This window comes from Eubalaena glacialis, chromosome 1 (assembly GCF_028564815.1).
Source record: "Eubalaena glacialis isolate mEubGla1 chromosome 1, mEubGla1.1.hap2.+ XY, whole genome shotgun sequence".
In the NCBI taxonomy this organism is placed as follows: Eukaryota; Metazoa; Chordata; class Mammalia; order Artiodactyla; family Balaenidae; genus Eubalaena; species Eubalaena glacialis.
This window is the reverse complement of record NC_083716.1, coordinates 31,986,311-32,002,641: the sequence shown is the minus strand read 5'-3', so window position 1 is coordinate 32,002,641 and position 16,331 is coordinate 31,986,311. Positions and strand designations below refer to the sequence as shown.

At 38.0% G+C, this 16,331-nt stretch overlaps 1 protein-coding gene across 1 annotated transcript in view; it reads right to left on the bottom strand.

Moving 5' to 3' along the window:
* TLL2 (tolloid like 2) overlaps positions 1–16,331 on the bottom strand; it is a 135,204-nt gene that overhangs the window by 41,925 nt on the left and 76,948 nt on the right. Inside the window, exons 4-7 of the mRNA XM_061194834.1 lie at positions 10,770–10,925; positions 8,769–8,886; positions 3,408–3,586; positions 2,381–2,486 (exon numbers count right to left, since the gene is read on the bottom strand). Of these exons, the coding sequence (XP_061050817.1) occupies positions 2,381–2,486; positions 3,408–3,586; positions 8,769–8,886; positions 10,770–10,925 (559 nt within the window). The remainder of the gene's footprint in view (positions 1–2,380; positions 2,487–3,407; positions 3,587–8,768; positions 8,887–10,769; positions 10,926–16,331) is intronic.

Genomic DNA, 16,331 nt, shown 5'->3' with positions numbered 1-16,331 from the left:
TTATCCAAATTTTCCTACATAATAGAACTTGTAGATTCTTCTTAATGAAGTGACCACTGTAACTGCATGTGGAAAGAACTGCGATGAGACGATGGACATTTCTTCCCTCACCTAGTCCCCAGCACTGCAGATCTCCTGTCTCCTTCGACTCATTCATTAATTTATTCATTTGACAAATATTTATTGAACAGCTACTCTGTGCCAGGCGCTGTGTTGGGTGCTGGGGATTAGAGGAGAATGCGATAGTCTCTGTTCTCAAAGATCTCAGTCCAGTGAGGGAGAGGAGAATGCAACAGATAAATATTAATAAATAAATTTATAAGAATAATTGATAGATAAGGTATAAAGCAATATGAAGAGTTTGGACAGCTATAAAAACAAGACCCAAGGTACAAGCTTCTCACCTGGACCAACTTGACCTTGATTCCCTGAAAAAATCAATACTTTGGCTCTACTTAGCCGCCTGCAACCCCTGGGGCCGATGCGATGCGAGCTGGCTATTCCCTACACCATTTCCCAAACCTGAATCAGTCCCACCTCCACACCCAAGCATCCCACCTCTGACATCTGCAGAGGGGCCACTTATCCTGACTCTCACACCCCCAGGCTAGGTCCCTCAAAGTCTCAGTTTCCCAGTGTGGAAGAGGAAGCCTCGGATTTCCAATATGGCAATGAGTGTGATCATATCTGTCAATCCCTCACCCACTCTGGTTAAGAAATTACAACCTGAAATGTTCGAGCTGGAAGGGGCTCAGGGAACATCTGGTCCAACTCTCTCATGAGGGAACTGAGGCCCAGGGAGGTGGCGATTTGACCCTACACACAGCTGCCCCTAATTACTGTCTGGACCTCCTTCAACAGCAAGGTACATGGGAGAACGAGGGCTAGAATCCAGCCTTTGACTCTCAGTTCAATGGTCTCGTCCCCACATCACATTGCCTTCTGTGTCTTCTGATAAAGAGCCAGGAGAAGAGTAAAGAAAACAGGGTAGGTCACTCCCGTGCCAGTTGTTCAAAGATGCTGACTTTGGCCAAACTCCTTGCATTAGAGTTCTGGAGAGCCCCTGCCTGGGTGCAGGATGGCCATCCTAACTAACTCAGCTGGGTGGCCAGAGCACAGTGCCCCCGTGGAACATGGGATGCTGAGGGTTGGAGGATGTCTCCCACGGTTCTACGACCTCATCAACAGGATGCTTTCAGCAGCCGTACCCAAGAGCCAAGCAGCCTGGGTAAATAGTTTTCCTTCCACTCCCAAGAGCACTATGTCTCCTGACCTAATGGTTTCCTTTGATCTTTATGGACACAGAGACTCATGAAATGGATTGTTTCCCTCTTTGCTATGACTAGTTAGGAAGCACAGGGCAGGGTTTTCTGCCAACCCCAGCAAAGGGTACATGACTTTATGGCATATATTCTGAATACCAAATTGATGCCAAGCTTCAACTTAGCCATCTACCCTTATATTTCCCTCCCCCTATCCCCAAGTTTTCTCACCTAGTTTTTTTTCTTGTATATATTGGGAATCACCTCAAATCTTTTTCAGTGATTAAATAAATAAAAAGCAAACAAGCTGGTTTTAAGAAGAGACTGAGGGAAAAATGCCAAGAGAGAATACTCGTACTGTGTCTCCTTTAAGTCAAGAGTGGAAAGACCTACAAAACTGGGACTAGCGGGGGAAAACTTCTATATACAAAACACTTATATGATCTAGAAGCAAGGGCAATACAGAAAATATTTAACACTGGGTCCAGCACAGCACGAACTCATCAAAACAGATCCTGCTGATGCCAGCTGTAAATAACTGGTGCGACCATGCTTGAGGAAAACAGCTACCATCACGTGTGGCCAGCAGGCAGGAGACCTGGAGTTTTGTTCTCACTCCAACCCCAGCTACCTGCATGCCCACCAGCTGGCCGGAGCCTCATTTTCTTCTAAAATGAACCCATGATTTACCACCCTCCCAGCTCTGACACAGTCTAGGTTCCAATAAACCACGCTCCTTCTAGGAGAACTGGTTAGCGTCACCGTGCTTACATCAAGGACGTACTTTAGAAGATACCATCCCCCCCACTGGAAATTTTACACAGAGCCTCTAAGTTATTATCCCAGCTAACCTCTTGGTAATTTCCCTTTTCCAGTTTGCTGTTTGTGACATGAGGGCATGATGAAACACCAGCTTCACAATGGGATTCAATCTTATTAGCGGGAACCTGATTAGATTATATTTCACTGCAGCCCAGAGGCCACTGTATTTCAAGGACAGACACGCCAACTGTGCTAGGGACATGCAGAGACCCGCTCTCCGCAGACCTCCGGGAATCCGACCCAAGCCTGCGGCAGGCACAGTACAACACAGACGAGGCATAACCATAGATTCCGACCTTGAGAAGGTGTTCCGGGCGTAGTGCATGATGCTGTCAAAGTCGTACATCTCTCCCAGAGAGCTCACTTCCCCAGCTTCCATTTTTAAGAAATTATACTCCTGACCTGTGACACAACACTCTGTTAAGGCCTTTGAAAACCAAGGCAGGCACCTGAAAGGAGGCACAGGAGGGAGAAGGAGGGCCCATAGCAACTTCCGAGAGCTCTGTTAGCCTAATCAGACAAATGACAGGTTTGGTGGTGGCTCTTGTTGTTTTTAACAGATTGGAAATTTGAAACAGAACAGTACTATGTGGTCGCACCCCACCACACAGCACCCCTCCCAACACGCCACTCAAAACTCCTAAACTCAGTTAGTAGACCGGTTAATTATCAGTCTGATTGCTCAAAAAAAATTGTTTTTAAATCTCTAATCTTGCTATTGACGGAACAAAAGAAAACAAATCCAAGAGTTAACTTCAACCCCACATTCACAATTCAGGCTCTCGAAAGCATTTTTAAGGCAACTATATTATTCAACCAGCTACTTTCATGTTCAATATGAATTTATGTATAAAACTGTTTCACAGGAGGAGGTATTTTTAAGAAATCTAGACACTATCTGCCTTGGGATAGGCAGGAATACTGTTTTTACGTGTACTGTATCTTAATTATATTTCAGTTTCAAAAATATGTTGCCTACATCAGCAAAAATGAGTCTTAGAAAAGCAACCGGGAGAACTCTTATTTAGGCTTATCAGCTTTGATGCTGCAAGTGTTCTGGTAGATTCTGTTCCTGTTAGGAAATGGAATTGGATTTCATTGTCCTTTACAACATGGAAAGTTATTTCACTTCTGCTCTCTCCTACAAGCTCTGGCAGATGACCTCCCAGGAAGGGCCACCGATGGACAGTGCTGGTGACAAAGGCCTCCATACTTACAAACGAGTGTTGTCTGCTCCCTGCCACCCCTCTCTTTACTCCTTCCTGACCCCACGGATGCCACCTGCCTGACCGGTGTCTTCCAGGCTCCATACAGACTCCTTACCTGGCTGGATGTTTTCTCTGATGATGGTGACGTGCTGGTCTCTGTCTGGCCGGGTGTGTTCATGCCAGAACCCAACCACGTGGCCCAGCTCGTGCGCCACAATCCCAAACTTGTCGCAGTTTTTCCCAATGGATATGGCCTGCGGGCCTCCACCTCGGCGCCCAACATAGGAACAACAGCTGGACAGTTGCAGAAATACCCAGGTCAGCAGATCAGGGAATAGCAAGAGTCTAACACCCCTCCCTTGGCGGGGGGTGTGTGTGTGTCTAAAAGAAACGCAGACTTGAGAGCTGAAAATGATCTCATTGTCTAACTTCCCTCTCAACGCAGAAATTCCCTCCAAAAATGGTTCTTGACCTTTATGGTGGTCATGGATCCCCTTGAGAATCTGAAGAAAGATATGGCCTCTCTTCCAGGAAAAAAGCACCTAACTTCCCCCACCCCCGAATCTCCGCTGGACCATCTCTGATGACAAGGAGGAGACAATGGTTTCTGTAAAGCATGAGTCTTGATACTATTACCAGAGGAGCCTCAGAGATGACTCCCCTTCTGGGCACAGTTAATTTTTGAAATATATATTCATTATTCCTAATATAGAAAAGTATAAAAAATAAATTAAAATGGCCCATAATCCCACCACTCAAATAACTTCTATAAAACGTTTAAAAAATACATGCCCATGTTACAAAAGATTTAAGTATTAAGGCTCCAAAGATAACCACTGTTAACAGTTTCTTGAATGTTATTCCAAAATATGTAATACATCTATGTACATATATTCTTTTAATTACAAAATACACCATGTACATTGTCCTTCATCTTGCCTTTTTTCCTCCTTAATTTATAGATCTTCTTATAACAGCACATGTAGGCTTATCTAATTTTTTTCAAAGCAACATAGTATTAAAATGTATTTAATCAGTCTCCTATTAATGTACATTTAGGCTGACTCCAGTTTTTGCTATTTAAACAAAGCCTCAGGGGAGAGGGAGACAAAACAAACAACAAAATGCAAAACAAAGAAACCATTTGGGTCTTTCTTGTTTGTGGTAGGGTAAATTCCTAGCAGTGGAATTAATGGAAAAAAGAGTATGTGCATTTGATATTTTGATAGATACTATCAAATTGCAATCCCAAAATGTTGTGTCTCTTTATATGCCCACTAATAGTATATTAAAAAGCCCTATTTCCCCACAACTGGGCCAGCACTGGTTTTGCCAAACTATCTTTGTCAATTTGATAGGTGAAAAGTGGTATTTCACTGTACTGAGGTTGAATAGTTTTTCATGTTTTATGTGACATTTATATTTTTTTCTTGTGAACTGTGAGATCACATCTTCCCCCAATTTTGGGGGGGTTGTTCATCTTTTTATTACTGATTTTTAAGAACGCTTTGTACATTATGGGATCAGTCTTTGACTATCAGATGTGTTACAAATATTTTTCTTGCTTTGTTATTTCTTATTTGACTTCATTTTTTGTGTTGTTTTTGTTTTGTTTTTGCCATATAAAATTTTAAAATTTTAATGTAATGTCTTTATTTTCTTACGTCCTGTTTAGAAAGGCCATCTGCATTCCAAGATTATAAGTAAAATCCACTCTTGCTTCCTTCTAATACTTTTCAAATTTTTGTTTCTTTTTCTTTTCTTTCTTTTTCTTTTCAAAATGTGTATATCTTTGATCCAGCTAGAATAATTTTTGGTATAAGAAGTGAGGTAGGGCTTCCCTGGTGGTGCAGTGGTTAAGAGTCTGCCTGCCAATGCAGGGGACACAGGTTCGAGCCCTGGTCCGGGAAGATCCCACATGCCGCGGAGCAACTAAGCCTGTGCGCCACAACTACTGAGCCTGCACTCTAGAGACCTCAAGCCACAACTACTGAGCCTGCGTGCCACAACTACTGAAGCCTGCACACCTAGAGCCCATGCTCCACAGCAAGAGAAGCCACTGCAATGAGAAGCCCGCGCACCACAACGAAGAGTAGCCCCTGCTCGCCGCAACTAGAGAAAGCCCGCGTGCAGCAACAAAGACCCAACGCAGCCAAAAATAAATTAATTAAAAAATAAATAAATTTTAAAAAAAAAGAAGTGAGGTAGGATTCCAGCTTTATTTTTTTCACAATGAGCTATTTAATTATCCCAATGTTCAAATATCCCAATTGACTAATCTATCTTTCTCTCACTCATTTAAAATGCTACCTAAATTTGTGTATAAACATATTCATTTTAAACTCTTTTGTTCCATATTATCTATTTTTTTATTGAGTTCCAAATGGTTTTGTTATTATCTTCATTTGCATTTTAATATCCTATATGTTGGGATAGAACACCAAACACTCCCTTATCTCTGTCCCTGTCACGATTGTTTGTTTTCTCTCTCTCTCTCTCTCTCTCTCTCTCTCTCAGTTATTTCTACATGAAAAATTCTAATACCATTTGTTCAAGTTCTTAAAATACATGTATACACATACCCACATATACATATAAATCAGAATGGCATGAATTTATAGGTTATTTTAGAAAGTCCTGACATCTTTACTATGTTGGGCATTTCCATATCAGGAAATGGTATGCATTTTCATTTTTTCTTCTTTTTTAAGTTTCTTTAGAGTTTTGGCATTTTCTTTCTATAGGTCTGGCATATGTTTGCATTTTTGTTAAGTTTATTCTTAGATGTATTATCTACTATGTTTCTATTAAAGTTGTGATTTTCTCCATTATGAAAGTATATCAAATTACTTCATTAAAGGAAAAGTAATTAATTTTCTGTTTATTAATTTTGTAATCAGTCACTTTAATAGGGTCTCCTTTTGTTTCTGATAGTTCTTCAATTGATTTTCTGAGTTTTTTAGGCACACATTACATTAACTTCAAACAATACAAACACTGCCTTGTTCCTGCCAATATTCATTGTGTTTATCTCTTTCTCTTGTCAAATTACATTAGCTATTATTTCCAGAAAAAAATGTTAAATAATTGTGGTGATCATGAACATCTTTGACTTGTTCCTGACTCTAACAGAAATGCTTCTAGAATTATCTCTGATAAATGTGCTTTGGGGATATATATATATATATCTATATGTATATATATTTGTGTGTGTGTGTGTGTGTAAGTCAAGGATCTATCCTTGACATCTCTTCTTGTACTACCTTGACTACTTTCTTAAAACAACAAAGACATGTCGAAATGTGCAGATGCCTTTTTAGCATCTATTGAGACATGAATATGGCTTATCTCCTTTGATCTATCAATATGTTGAATCATGCAAACAGATTTCCTAATGCTGAACTAGTCTTGTATTCCTTAGATAAACCTTCTTGGCAGCCTACTCTTCTATTCTTTTACTGCTGTGTTCTACATGCCAACATTTTAGTTAGAATTTTTCATGGCTGTTCATAAGTTAGATGAGTCTACAATTTTCTTTCTTGGTGCCATCTTTTTCATTAGGGGGTAGCAATGCCATGATACTTCATTAAAAGTAAATTGGAAGAAAGTGTTCTTTTATGCTCTAAAACACTTAAATAGTACCAGAATAATCTGTTTCTTGAAGTTTTGAAAGAATTCATCTGTGAAACTCTGGATTGGAGGTGTGGGGGAGAAAGTTTTTCTGTCAATTTTCCAATTTCTTTCAAAGTTACTGGCCTGTGCCAGCCCTTTATATTTACCTTGAAGTCATTCACATTATCCAGATTTCCACATTTCTTGCCTTAGAGTTTTATCAAGTACTCTTTTATGATTCTGCTCAATCTGTGGTTATTTCCCCCTTTTGCATGTCTGATTTTGTATATTTCTGCATTGTCACTTTTTTGTCTTAGACTAACGAGTAAGTAGTTTGTCTACAGTTTTTTGTTTGTTTATTCAAAGAATTTACCCTTCAATTTATCGGTCCTATAATGTGTTACCTTGTCCATTTTCTTGTGCTCTCATTAGGTTTGTTTTGTTGTGGTGGTGGGTTTTATGTATTTATTTATTTTGCTAATGTCTTTGAATTTAATAATTTCATTGTCATTCTTAGTGATGTGGATATCCGAGGCTGTGGGTTTTCTTATGGACATAGCTTTACCCAGATCTCTTCAATTTTTGAATTGTAGGGCTTTCATTATCTAGACTTCTTATCATTTTAATCCTGATTTCTTTATGACCTAAGAGTTGTAAAAAAGGGAACTTTTAACTTACCAGGTAATGCAGGAGTATTTATTCTATCTTTTGTTGTTATTATGTTATTATGTCCAGTTTCACTGCTTTGCAATCAGAGAATATTTTAATGTTATCTCTGCCTTTTAGAATTCATTGAGGTGTTCTTAATACTTAACACATGGACAATGTCTATAAATATTCAGTAGGCATTTAAAAAATGTGTTATCAGGTTATAGAATCTGATAGACCCACAGGATCAACTCTACTAATTATATTTTTCCAGTCCTCTACAAATCTCTACTTATTTTTTGGTCAACATGACATTGATCTACTTGGGTTGACAGACATGAAATAAAGTCTTCTGCTGCTGGTGTTTCTGTCAATTTACCCTTGAAACCCCTGGGGCTTGTTTTATGACTATAAATGCTATGCTGTTTGGTGCATAAAGATTTATGACTGTTATATTCTCACCATAGTTTGAATTCTTTCTCATTATAAAGTGTCTCACCTTTTTTTCTTAGTACTTTCTGACTTTAAAAAAAAAAACAACTAAAAAAACAACAAAAAAGCCTGTCTACAACTAGAATTGTGATCCCAGCTTTATTTTTGTTGGTATTTGCCTGTATGCCTTCTTACCTTTTACTTTTAAACCTTTCTGGATCATTTTCTTCAGTAGTCATCTCATGTATACAGCATGTAGTTGGGTTTAAGTTTTTGAACTAATATGGGAAACTTTTCCTTTCAGTAGGAGAGTATATCACACTTACATTTATTGGCATAACAGATAGTCATAATCCAGTCATCTTATTATTTGTTATGTTTTCTGGAGGAAGTCTGTAAGCCCATGGAGTCCACAAAATTACATGCAGAATTTTGCATATATGTACATCCATAACGAGGGAGCCCATAGCTTCATCAGATTCTCAGTGGAATCACTGGCCCCAAGGTGGTTCACAACCACTTTATATGAAACACTCCCAATTCCTTCAACTGTTCCCATGACAGGAGATACAGACACCTTGTCATTCTGGAGTCTTCCTCTTGACCTACCTACTTTGTCCCTGGATTGTGAGTTCATTGAGGGCAAGAAGAGTTTCTGATAAATGCTGGGCTTCTATATATTACAGCATATTGGAAACACTGTTTTAGAGAGAAAATTCAAGACTCATGAGCCATCTGACTTGTCTGCCTCAGATTCCACTAAGGTGAACTTGCTTTCACTTACCCACAGGTTCTGTAACTGAACACAATAAAGCTTTCTTCATCCGTCCTCTCTATGAAGGTCACACAGGTGTGCTTTTCCCAGTGTCTCATGGCCTGCTTAAAAATGGCTCTCTGGCTTCCTGAAATGACAGGTCCATACCTTCCTTAGATGCTGGCTCACAACAAAGCATGTTCTAATGATCAAAAAAGCTCATTTGTGTGCCCCAGAATAAAAAATGAACTAGGACTAAGGATTTCCCTAGCTAAGAATACAATATAAATTTCCTGAATTACCAAAACTTAGAGAGTAGGAGTTTGTGAATTGGGAGAGAGGGTAAAAATAGATTTTTCAAAATGTCCCCAGCTTCCCAACTTTTCCTTTGTATTGAAAGTACTTTTCTAAATTAAAAAAAATGTTACTCAGGTTATTCAATTTGGCAATTTTAGGCTCTTGAAGTAAATCACCAGCACTGCATTCCACCCCTTCATTCTATTTTATACTTATAGGAGGGTATTCCCATATGCTCTATAAATTCTATTTGCATGTACATTCATGCTACTTTTGCATTGGGGTTCAGTGTTTGCTGGGGGATCCTTTTTTTTTTCAAATATAATAATCCTGTTTTATCATTCTTTTTTTTTTAACATCTTTATTGGAGTATATTGCTTTACAATGGTGTGTTAGTTTCTGCTGTATAACAAAGTGAATCAGCTATACATATACATATATCCCCATATCTCCTCCCTCTTGTGTCTCCCTCCCACCCTCCCTATCCCGCCCATCTAGGTGGACACAAAGCACCGAGCTGATCTCCCTGTGCTATGCGGCTGCTTCCCACTAGCTATCTATTTTACATTTGGTAGTGTATATATGTCCATGCCACTCTCTCACATAGTCTTGCTGGGGGATCCTTGAGCATAATTTTCTACAAGTCCTTTGAAAACAGATGAATTTCATACTTCCTCTGAACCTTTCTTCATATTTACTTGATTAGAAATTGGAAAAGCAATAAGTAAATTGGGAGCAAGAATAAAGTAGTTGTAAACTCTAGGCTGATAGCTGCATCTAGTCAATAAGTATTCTTTTCAAAATCTATCAATCTGAAATAAATAATACTACTGTATTTTGATTTTGCTAGACACAATGAGAAGGATCTAGAAAAACAGTTGTTTGGGAAGTACACAGGATAGTTGGGGATTGGGTCTGAATTCTAGAAAGACTTTGTTGCAAAAAACAAACCAACGAACCATTGGGAGGCTCCCATCATAGTGTAGAAGATGCGGGTGTGGTGTCATAATGTCCCCCCAAAACATACATATAGAAGAAAGAGTAACTTAGCCATCCAAGTGTCAAGTGACATCTTGACACTTTTAGTTAAAATTGTTTATAGAGTAATTACTCACCAAAATGGCAATACTACTAATAACAAATATCTCTGTGTAAACAAAGTTCTCTATATAAAATTAGTTAATTTGGAAGAAGATTATATAAATCTTTGGCCAGAAAAGCACACCAGATCTGAAAGAACATGGTTAAGACACCAAGGAACAAAAGTTAGTAGCTGATGACAATTCCCACATTTTAATTCTTTGGGAACACATCTCTCTCTCTCTTATTAGGACTGAGGGCCCCTTGAGAGCAGGGTGACATCTTAGTCATATTTTTAATCACCAGCACCTAATTAAGGATCTGGCACTGGAGGCCCTGGGTTAATGCCATGGGAGTGCAACGGAACCAAGGTCATGGATGCTGTCAGGAAGGAGGGCGGGGACTCCACCAGGGTCATAGGGTCACCCCCTGCATGAAGCCTCAGGGACCAGGTGACCACTTCTGAGCACATAGCACCAACAGAGACTGCAGTTTCCTCAGGCCGATTGCACTAGACCCTGTGGGCAAGAGGGAGCTTCAGCAGGGGGACTGCTACAGCTCTGGGGTCTGTTCCATCCCACCTAAGTCCTTCCTGGGAGAACTCTGCCCACCTAGGAAGACAAAGCACCCAGCCCCAAACCAGGAGCTACTGACCGGTGAAGTTCCCTCCGATGACATAGGGGATGACCCCTCCCGGCCATATCCTCTCTGTCCTTGAGGTTGTAGCTCTTCGGACCCGGGGTGAGAAGGTCTCAGCTCCAGCATGCAAGGTCCCAGGGCTCTGTGGAAGCATAGTATTCTCCTTGCCATCTGCAAGAGAGTAATGATGCCATTTACTTTGTGTGGACATATATTTTCAGTTCTCTTGGGTATTTGCCAAAGAGTGGAATTGTTGGGGCATATAGTAATTCTATGTTTAACCTTTTAGAGGACTACCAGACTGTTTTCCAAAGGAGCTGCACCATTTTACATTCCCACCAGCAAAGCGTCATGGTTCCAGTGTCTCCACATCCTCGTTAACACTTGTCATCGTCAATCTTTTTGATTATAGCCATCCTAATGGGTGTGAAGTGGGTGGCATCTCATTGTGGTTCTGATTTACACTTCTCTAATGACTAATGATGTTGAATGTCTCTTCGTGTGCTTATTAGTCATTCGTATATCTTCTTTGGAGAAATGTCTATTCAAATCTTTTGTCCATTTCTTAATTGTGTTGTCTTTTTATTGTTGTGTTATAATTATTCTTTATATATTCTGGATACCAGACCCTTATCAGATATATGATCTGCAAATATTTTCTTCTATTCTATAGATTGTCTTTTCATTTTTATGATACTGTCCTTTGAAGCACAAAAGTTTTTAATTTCGATGAAGTCCAATCTATGCATTTTTTCTTTTGTTCCTTTTTGTATCATATATAATAAATTACAGGCATACCTTGTTTAATTGTGCTTCACTTTATTGCGTGTTTTTTACAAATTGAAGGTTTGTGGCAACCCTGAATTGTCAGGTGATGGTTAACATTTTTTAGCAGTATTTTTTAATTAAGGTATGTACATTGTTTTTTCAGACATAATGCTTTTGCACACTTAATGAACTACAGTATACTGTAAACATAACTTTTATATGCAGTGGGAAACCAAAAAATTTGTGCAACTCACTTTATTGCTATATTCATTTTATTGCAGTAGTCTGGAACCGAACCTACAATATTTCTGAGGTATACCTGTACAGCTTAATCCAAACTCATAATGATTTATATCTATGTTTAATTCTATAGTTTTAGCTCTTGTATTTAGCTCTTCAATCATTTTGAGTTAATTTTTGTATATGGTGTGAGGTAGGGGTCTAATTTCATTCTTTTGTATGCAATATCCAGTTGTACTAGCACATTTGATGAAAAGACTGGTTTCCCCCCCATGGAATTGTCTTGGCACCTTTGTAACAAATCAATCGGCCATCCTTTTCTAGCTTCTTGAGTTGAATGTTTGGCACATTAATTTTCAATCTTTCTTACATTCTAATATTACCATTTTAAAACTAAAATTTCTCTGAGTTCCTCTTTGCCTGCATCCCATCTTTTCACATGTACATTTCAATGTTAGACTTTGATATATTCTGTAAGTTCCATTTGGACTTTCTTCTTTGATCCTTGGATTATTTAGAGGTGTGATTTTTAATTTCTAAACATTTGTGTCTCTGTGTGTGTTACTGATGTCTAACATTGCTTTGTGTTCCAAGGACCTATTCTCCAAGGCACAGGTCAGCAAACTTTTTCTGTAAAAAGCCAGATAGTAAATATTCTAAGTTTTGTGGTTAATATATTCTCTGTTGCAACTACCCAACTCTGCTATTATAGTGTGAAAGCAGCCATAGACACTGTGTAAATGAATGGGTATGGCTGTGTTCCAATAACATTTTATTTGCAAAAACAGATGGCAGGCTGGATTTGGCCTTCTGGCCATGGATGGTGGCCCATGCTCCAAGGTATCAATTCTTTGGTGTTTTGAGCCTTGCTTTGTAGCCCACTACGTGATCGTTTTTATAAATATTCCTTATATCCTTGAAATAATGTGCATCAGTTTCCAAAATTGATGGTTGAAGGGTGCCACATATGTTGTTCTACTTACAAATGTTTTTGGCTCCTTAGTGTATCTGCTACCGAGAAAAGTGTTTTAAACAACCTTGAGAACTAAGCTTGTGAACTGTCATCTTCTCCTTTATTTTTAATTTTTCCTTCATATTGTTCAAGGCTATGTTGGTTAAAGTTAAGGATTGTTAAATGTTCCAGCTAAATTGCTTCTTTCATCATTAAATACCCTCTTTATCTGTAATAATGTTCATCCATAATAAAGATTATTTTGACTGATATTAATATTGCTATGCCAGTTTTATTTTGATTAGTGTTTGCCTCATATAACTTTTCTGCATCTATATATTTTCAGTCTTTTTGTGTAATTATGTTTTTTGTTTTAAATGAGTCATTCAATAGGTGTTATTCTGTGAGCAATACATTTCCCGCAACAAACAATAAAACAAGTTTTGCAATGGTCATAATGTTGAGGTTCAATATTGCTTTTTTACTGTATATGAAATAGTTTTTGTAAATTGAAAATTTTTTGAAATAATTGTAGGTCCACATGCAGTTACAAGAAATAATACTTAGAGATTTTGTGTACCCTTTACTCTGTTTCCCCCAATAGTAATATTTTATGAAACTATAGTACAGTATCACAACTGGGATATGGACATCTACTGATCTCATTCAGATTTCCCCACCATTATGTATACTTGTGTGTGTGTGTGTGTCTAGTTCTACACAATTTTATCACATGTATAGGTTTGTGTATCTACCACCACATTCAAGATACTGAATAGTTCCATCACCATAAGGATCCCTCATATTGTCATTTTAAAATCACATCCACCTCCCTTCCCCTCCCTCCCAACCCATCCCTAAACTCTCAACCACTAATCTGTTCTCCATTGCAAAAATGTTTTCATTTGAAAAATATTATTTAAATGGAATCCTACAATATATAACCTTTGGGAATTGGCTTTTCTCACTCAGTGCAATTTCCTGGAGATTCATCCAAGTCGTTGCATGTATCAATAGTTTGTTTTTATTGTTGAGTAGTACACAGTTTGTTTAACCATTCACTTGTTGAAGGACATCTGGGATGTTTCCAGCTCTTACAAACAAAGCTGTTATGAATATTCATGAACAGGTGTTTTTGTGAAGATTTTTATTTCTCTGAGATAAATACCCAAGAGTGGAACTGCTGGGTCATATAGTAACAGGGTTTATTTCTGGGTTCTCTATTATGTTCCATTGATCAATGTGTTTATCCCTCTGGTAATATAACACTGTCTTATTACTGTAATTATATACAGTCAGTCCTCCATATCCATGGGTTTAACATTGCAGATTCAACCAACTGTGGATCAAAAGTATTTTTTTAATTCCAGAAAGTTCCAAAAAGCAAAACTTGAATTTGCTGTGCACCAGCAAATATGTAGCATTTACAATGCATTAGGTATTAAAAGTAATCTGGAGATGATTTGAAGTATATGGGAGGATGTGTATACTTTATATGCAAATACTATGCCGTTTTATATAAGGTGCTTAAGCATCCACAGATTTTGGTATCCGTGAAGGGTCCTGGAGCCAATCCCCCAGGGATACTGAGGAAGGCCTGTAGTAAGCCTTAATATCAGGCAGAGTGATTACTCTCATTTTAGACTTCTTTTCCATTGTTTTAGCTACGTTTCCATATGAATTTTGTGTCTTTCCATATAAATTTTAAAGTAAGCTTATCTATGTCTACAAAAAAAAACATGTTGAGATTTTAATGGGAATTACATTAAAACTACAGATCAATTTGGAGAGAACTGGCATCTTTACTATATTGAGTCTTCCTTCCAATCCATGGACATGGTATTTCTCTCCATTTATGTAGGTCTTTATTTCTTTCACCAGCACTGTGTAATTTTCAGTACACAAATATTATACATGTTTTTTAAAGTGTATAAGTATTTCATTTTGTTGATTATAAATGGTATATTGTGTTTTTAATTTTGGTGTCTGCACGTTTATTATTAGAAATATAAGCATTTTTGTGTGTTTTGGTCTTGTATTCTGCCATCTTCTTAAACTCACTTATTAGTTCTAGGAGTTGTTTGTTTGTTGTCAATTCCTTGAGATCTTCTACATAGACAAACATGTCATTTGGAAATCAGAAGTTTTATTTCTTCCTTTCCAATTTGTATGCATTTAATTTCTTTTTCTTGCCTTATTCCAGTGTCTACAACTTCTAGAACTACTTTGGTTTTCTGTTTCTTTGTTTGTTTTTTTAACATCTTTATTGGAGTATAATTGCTCTACAGTGGTGTGTTAGTTTCTGCTTTATAACAAAGTGAATCAGCCATACATATACATATATCCCCATATCTCCTCCCTCTTGTGTTTCCCCCCACCTTCCCTATCCCGTCCCTCTAGGTGGTCACAAAGCACCGAGCTGATCTCCCTGTGCTATGTGGCAGCTTCCCATTAGCTATTGATTTTACATTTGGTAGTGTATATATGTCCATGCCACTCTCTCACTTCATCCCAGCTTACCCTTTGCCATCCCTGTGTCCTCAAGTCCATTCTCTACGTCTGCATCTTTATTCCTGTACTGCCCCTAGGTTCTTCAGAACCTCCTTTTTTTTTTTACATTCCGTATATATGTGTTAGCATATAGTATTTGTTTTTCTCTTTCTGACTTACTTCACTCTGTATGACAGACTCTAGGTCCATCCACCTCACTACAAATAAGTCAATTTCATTTTTTTTTTATGGCTGAGAAATATTCCATTGTATATATGTGCCACAACTTCTTTATCCATTCATCAGTCAATGGTCAACTTAGGTTGCTTCCATGTCCTGGATATTATAAATAGTGCTGCAATGAACATTGTGGTACATGTCTTTTTGAATTATGGTTATCTCAGGGTATATGCCCAGTAGTGGGATTGCTGGGTCATATGGTAGTTCTATTTTTAGTTTTTTAAGGAACCTCCATACTGTTCTCCATAGTGGCTGTATCAATTTTCATTCCCACCAACAGTGCAACAGGGTTCCCTTTTCTCCACACCCTCTCCAGCATTTATTGTTTGTAGATTTTTTGAGGATGGCCATTGTGACTGGTGTGAGGTGATACCTCATTGTAGTTTTGATTTGCATTTCTCTAATGATTAGTGATGTTGAGCATCCTTTCATGTGTTTGTTGGCAATCTGTATATCTTCTTTGGAGAAATGTCTATTTAGGTCTTCTGCCCATTTTTGGATTGGGTTGTTTGTTTTTTTGATATTGAGCTGCATGAGCTGCTTGTAAATTTTGGAGATTAATCTTTTGTCAGTTGCTTCATTTGCAAATATTTTCTCCCATACTGAGGGTTGTTTTTTGGTCTTGTTTATGGTTTCCTTTGCTGTACAAAAGCTTTTAAGTTTGATTAGGTCCCATTTGTTTATTTTTGTTTTTATTTCCATTTCTCTAGAAGATGGGTCAAAAAGGATCTTGTTGTGATTTATGTCATAGAGTGTTCTGCCTATGTTTTCCTCTAAGAGTTTGATAGTGTCTGGCCTTACATTTTGGCCTTACATTTAGGTCTTTAATCCATTTTGAGTTTATTTTTGTGCTTGGTGTTAGGGAGTGTTCTAATTTCATTCTTTTA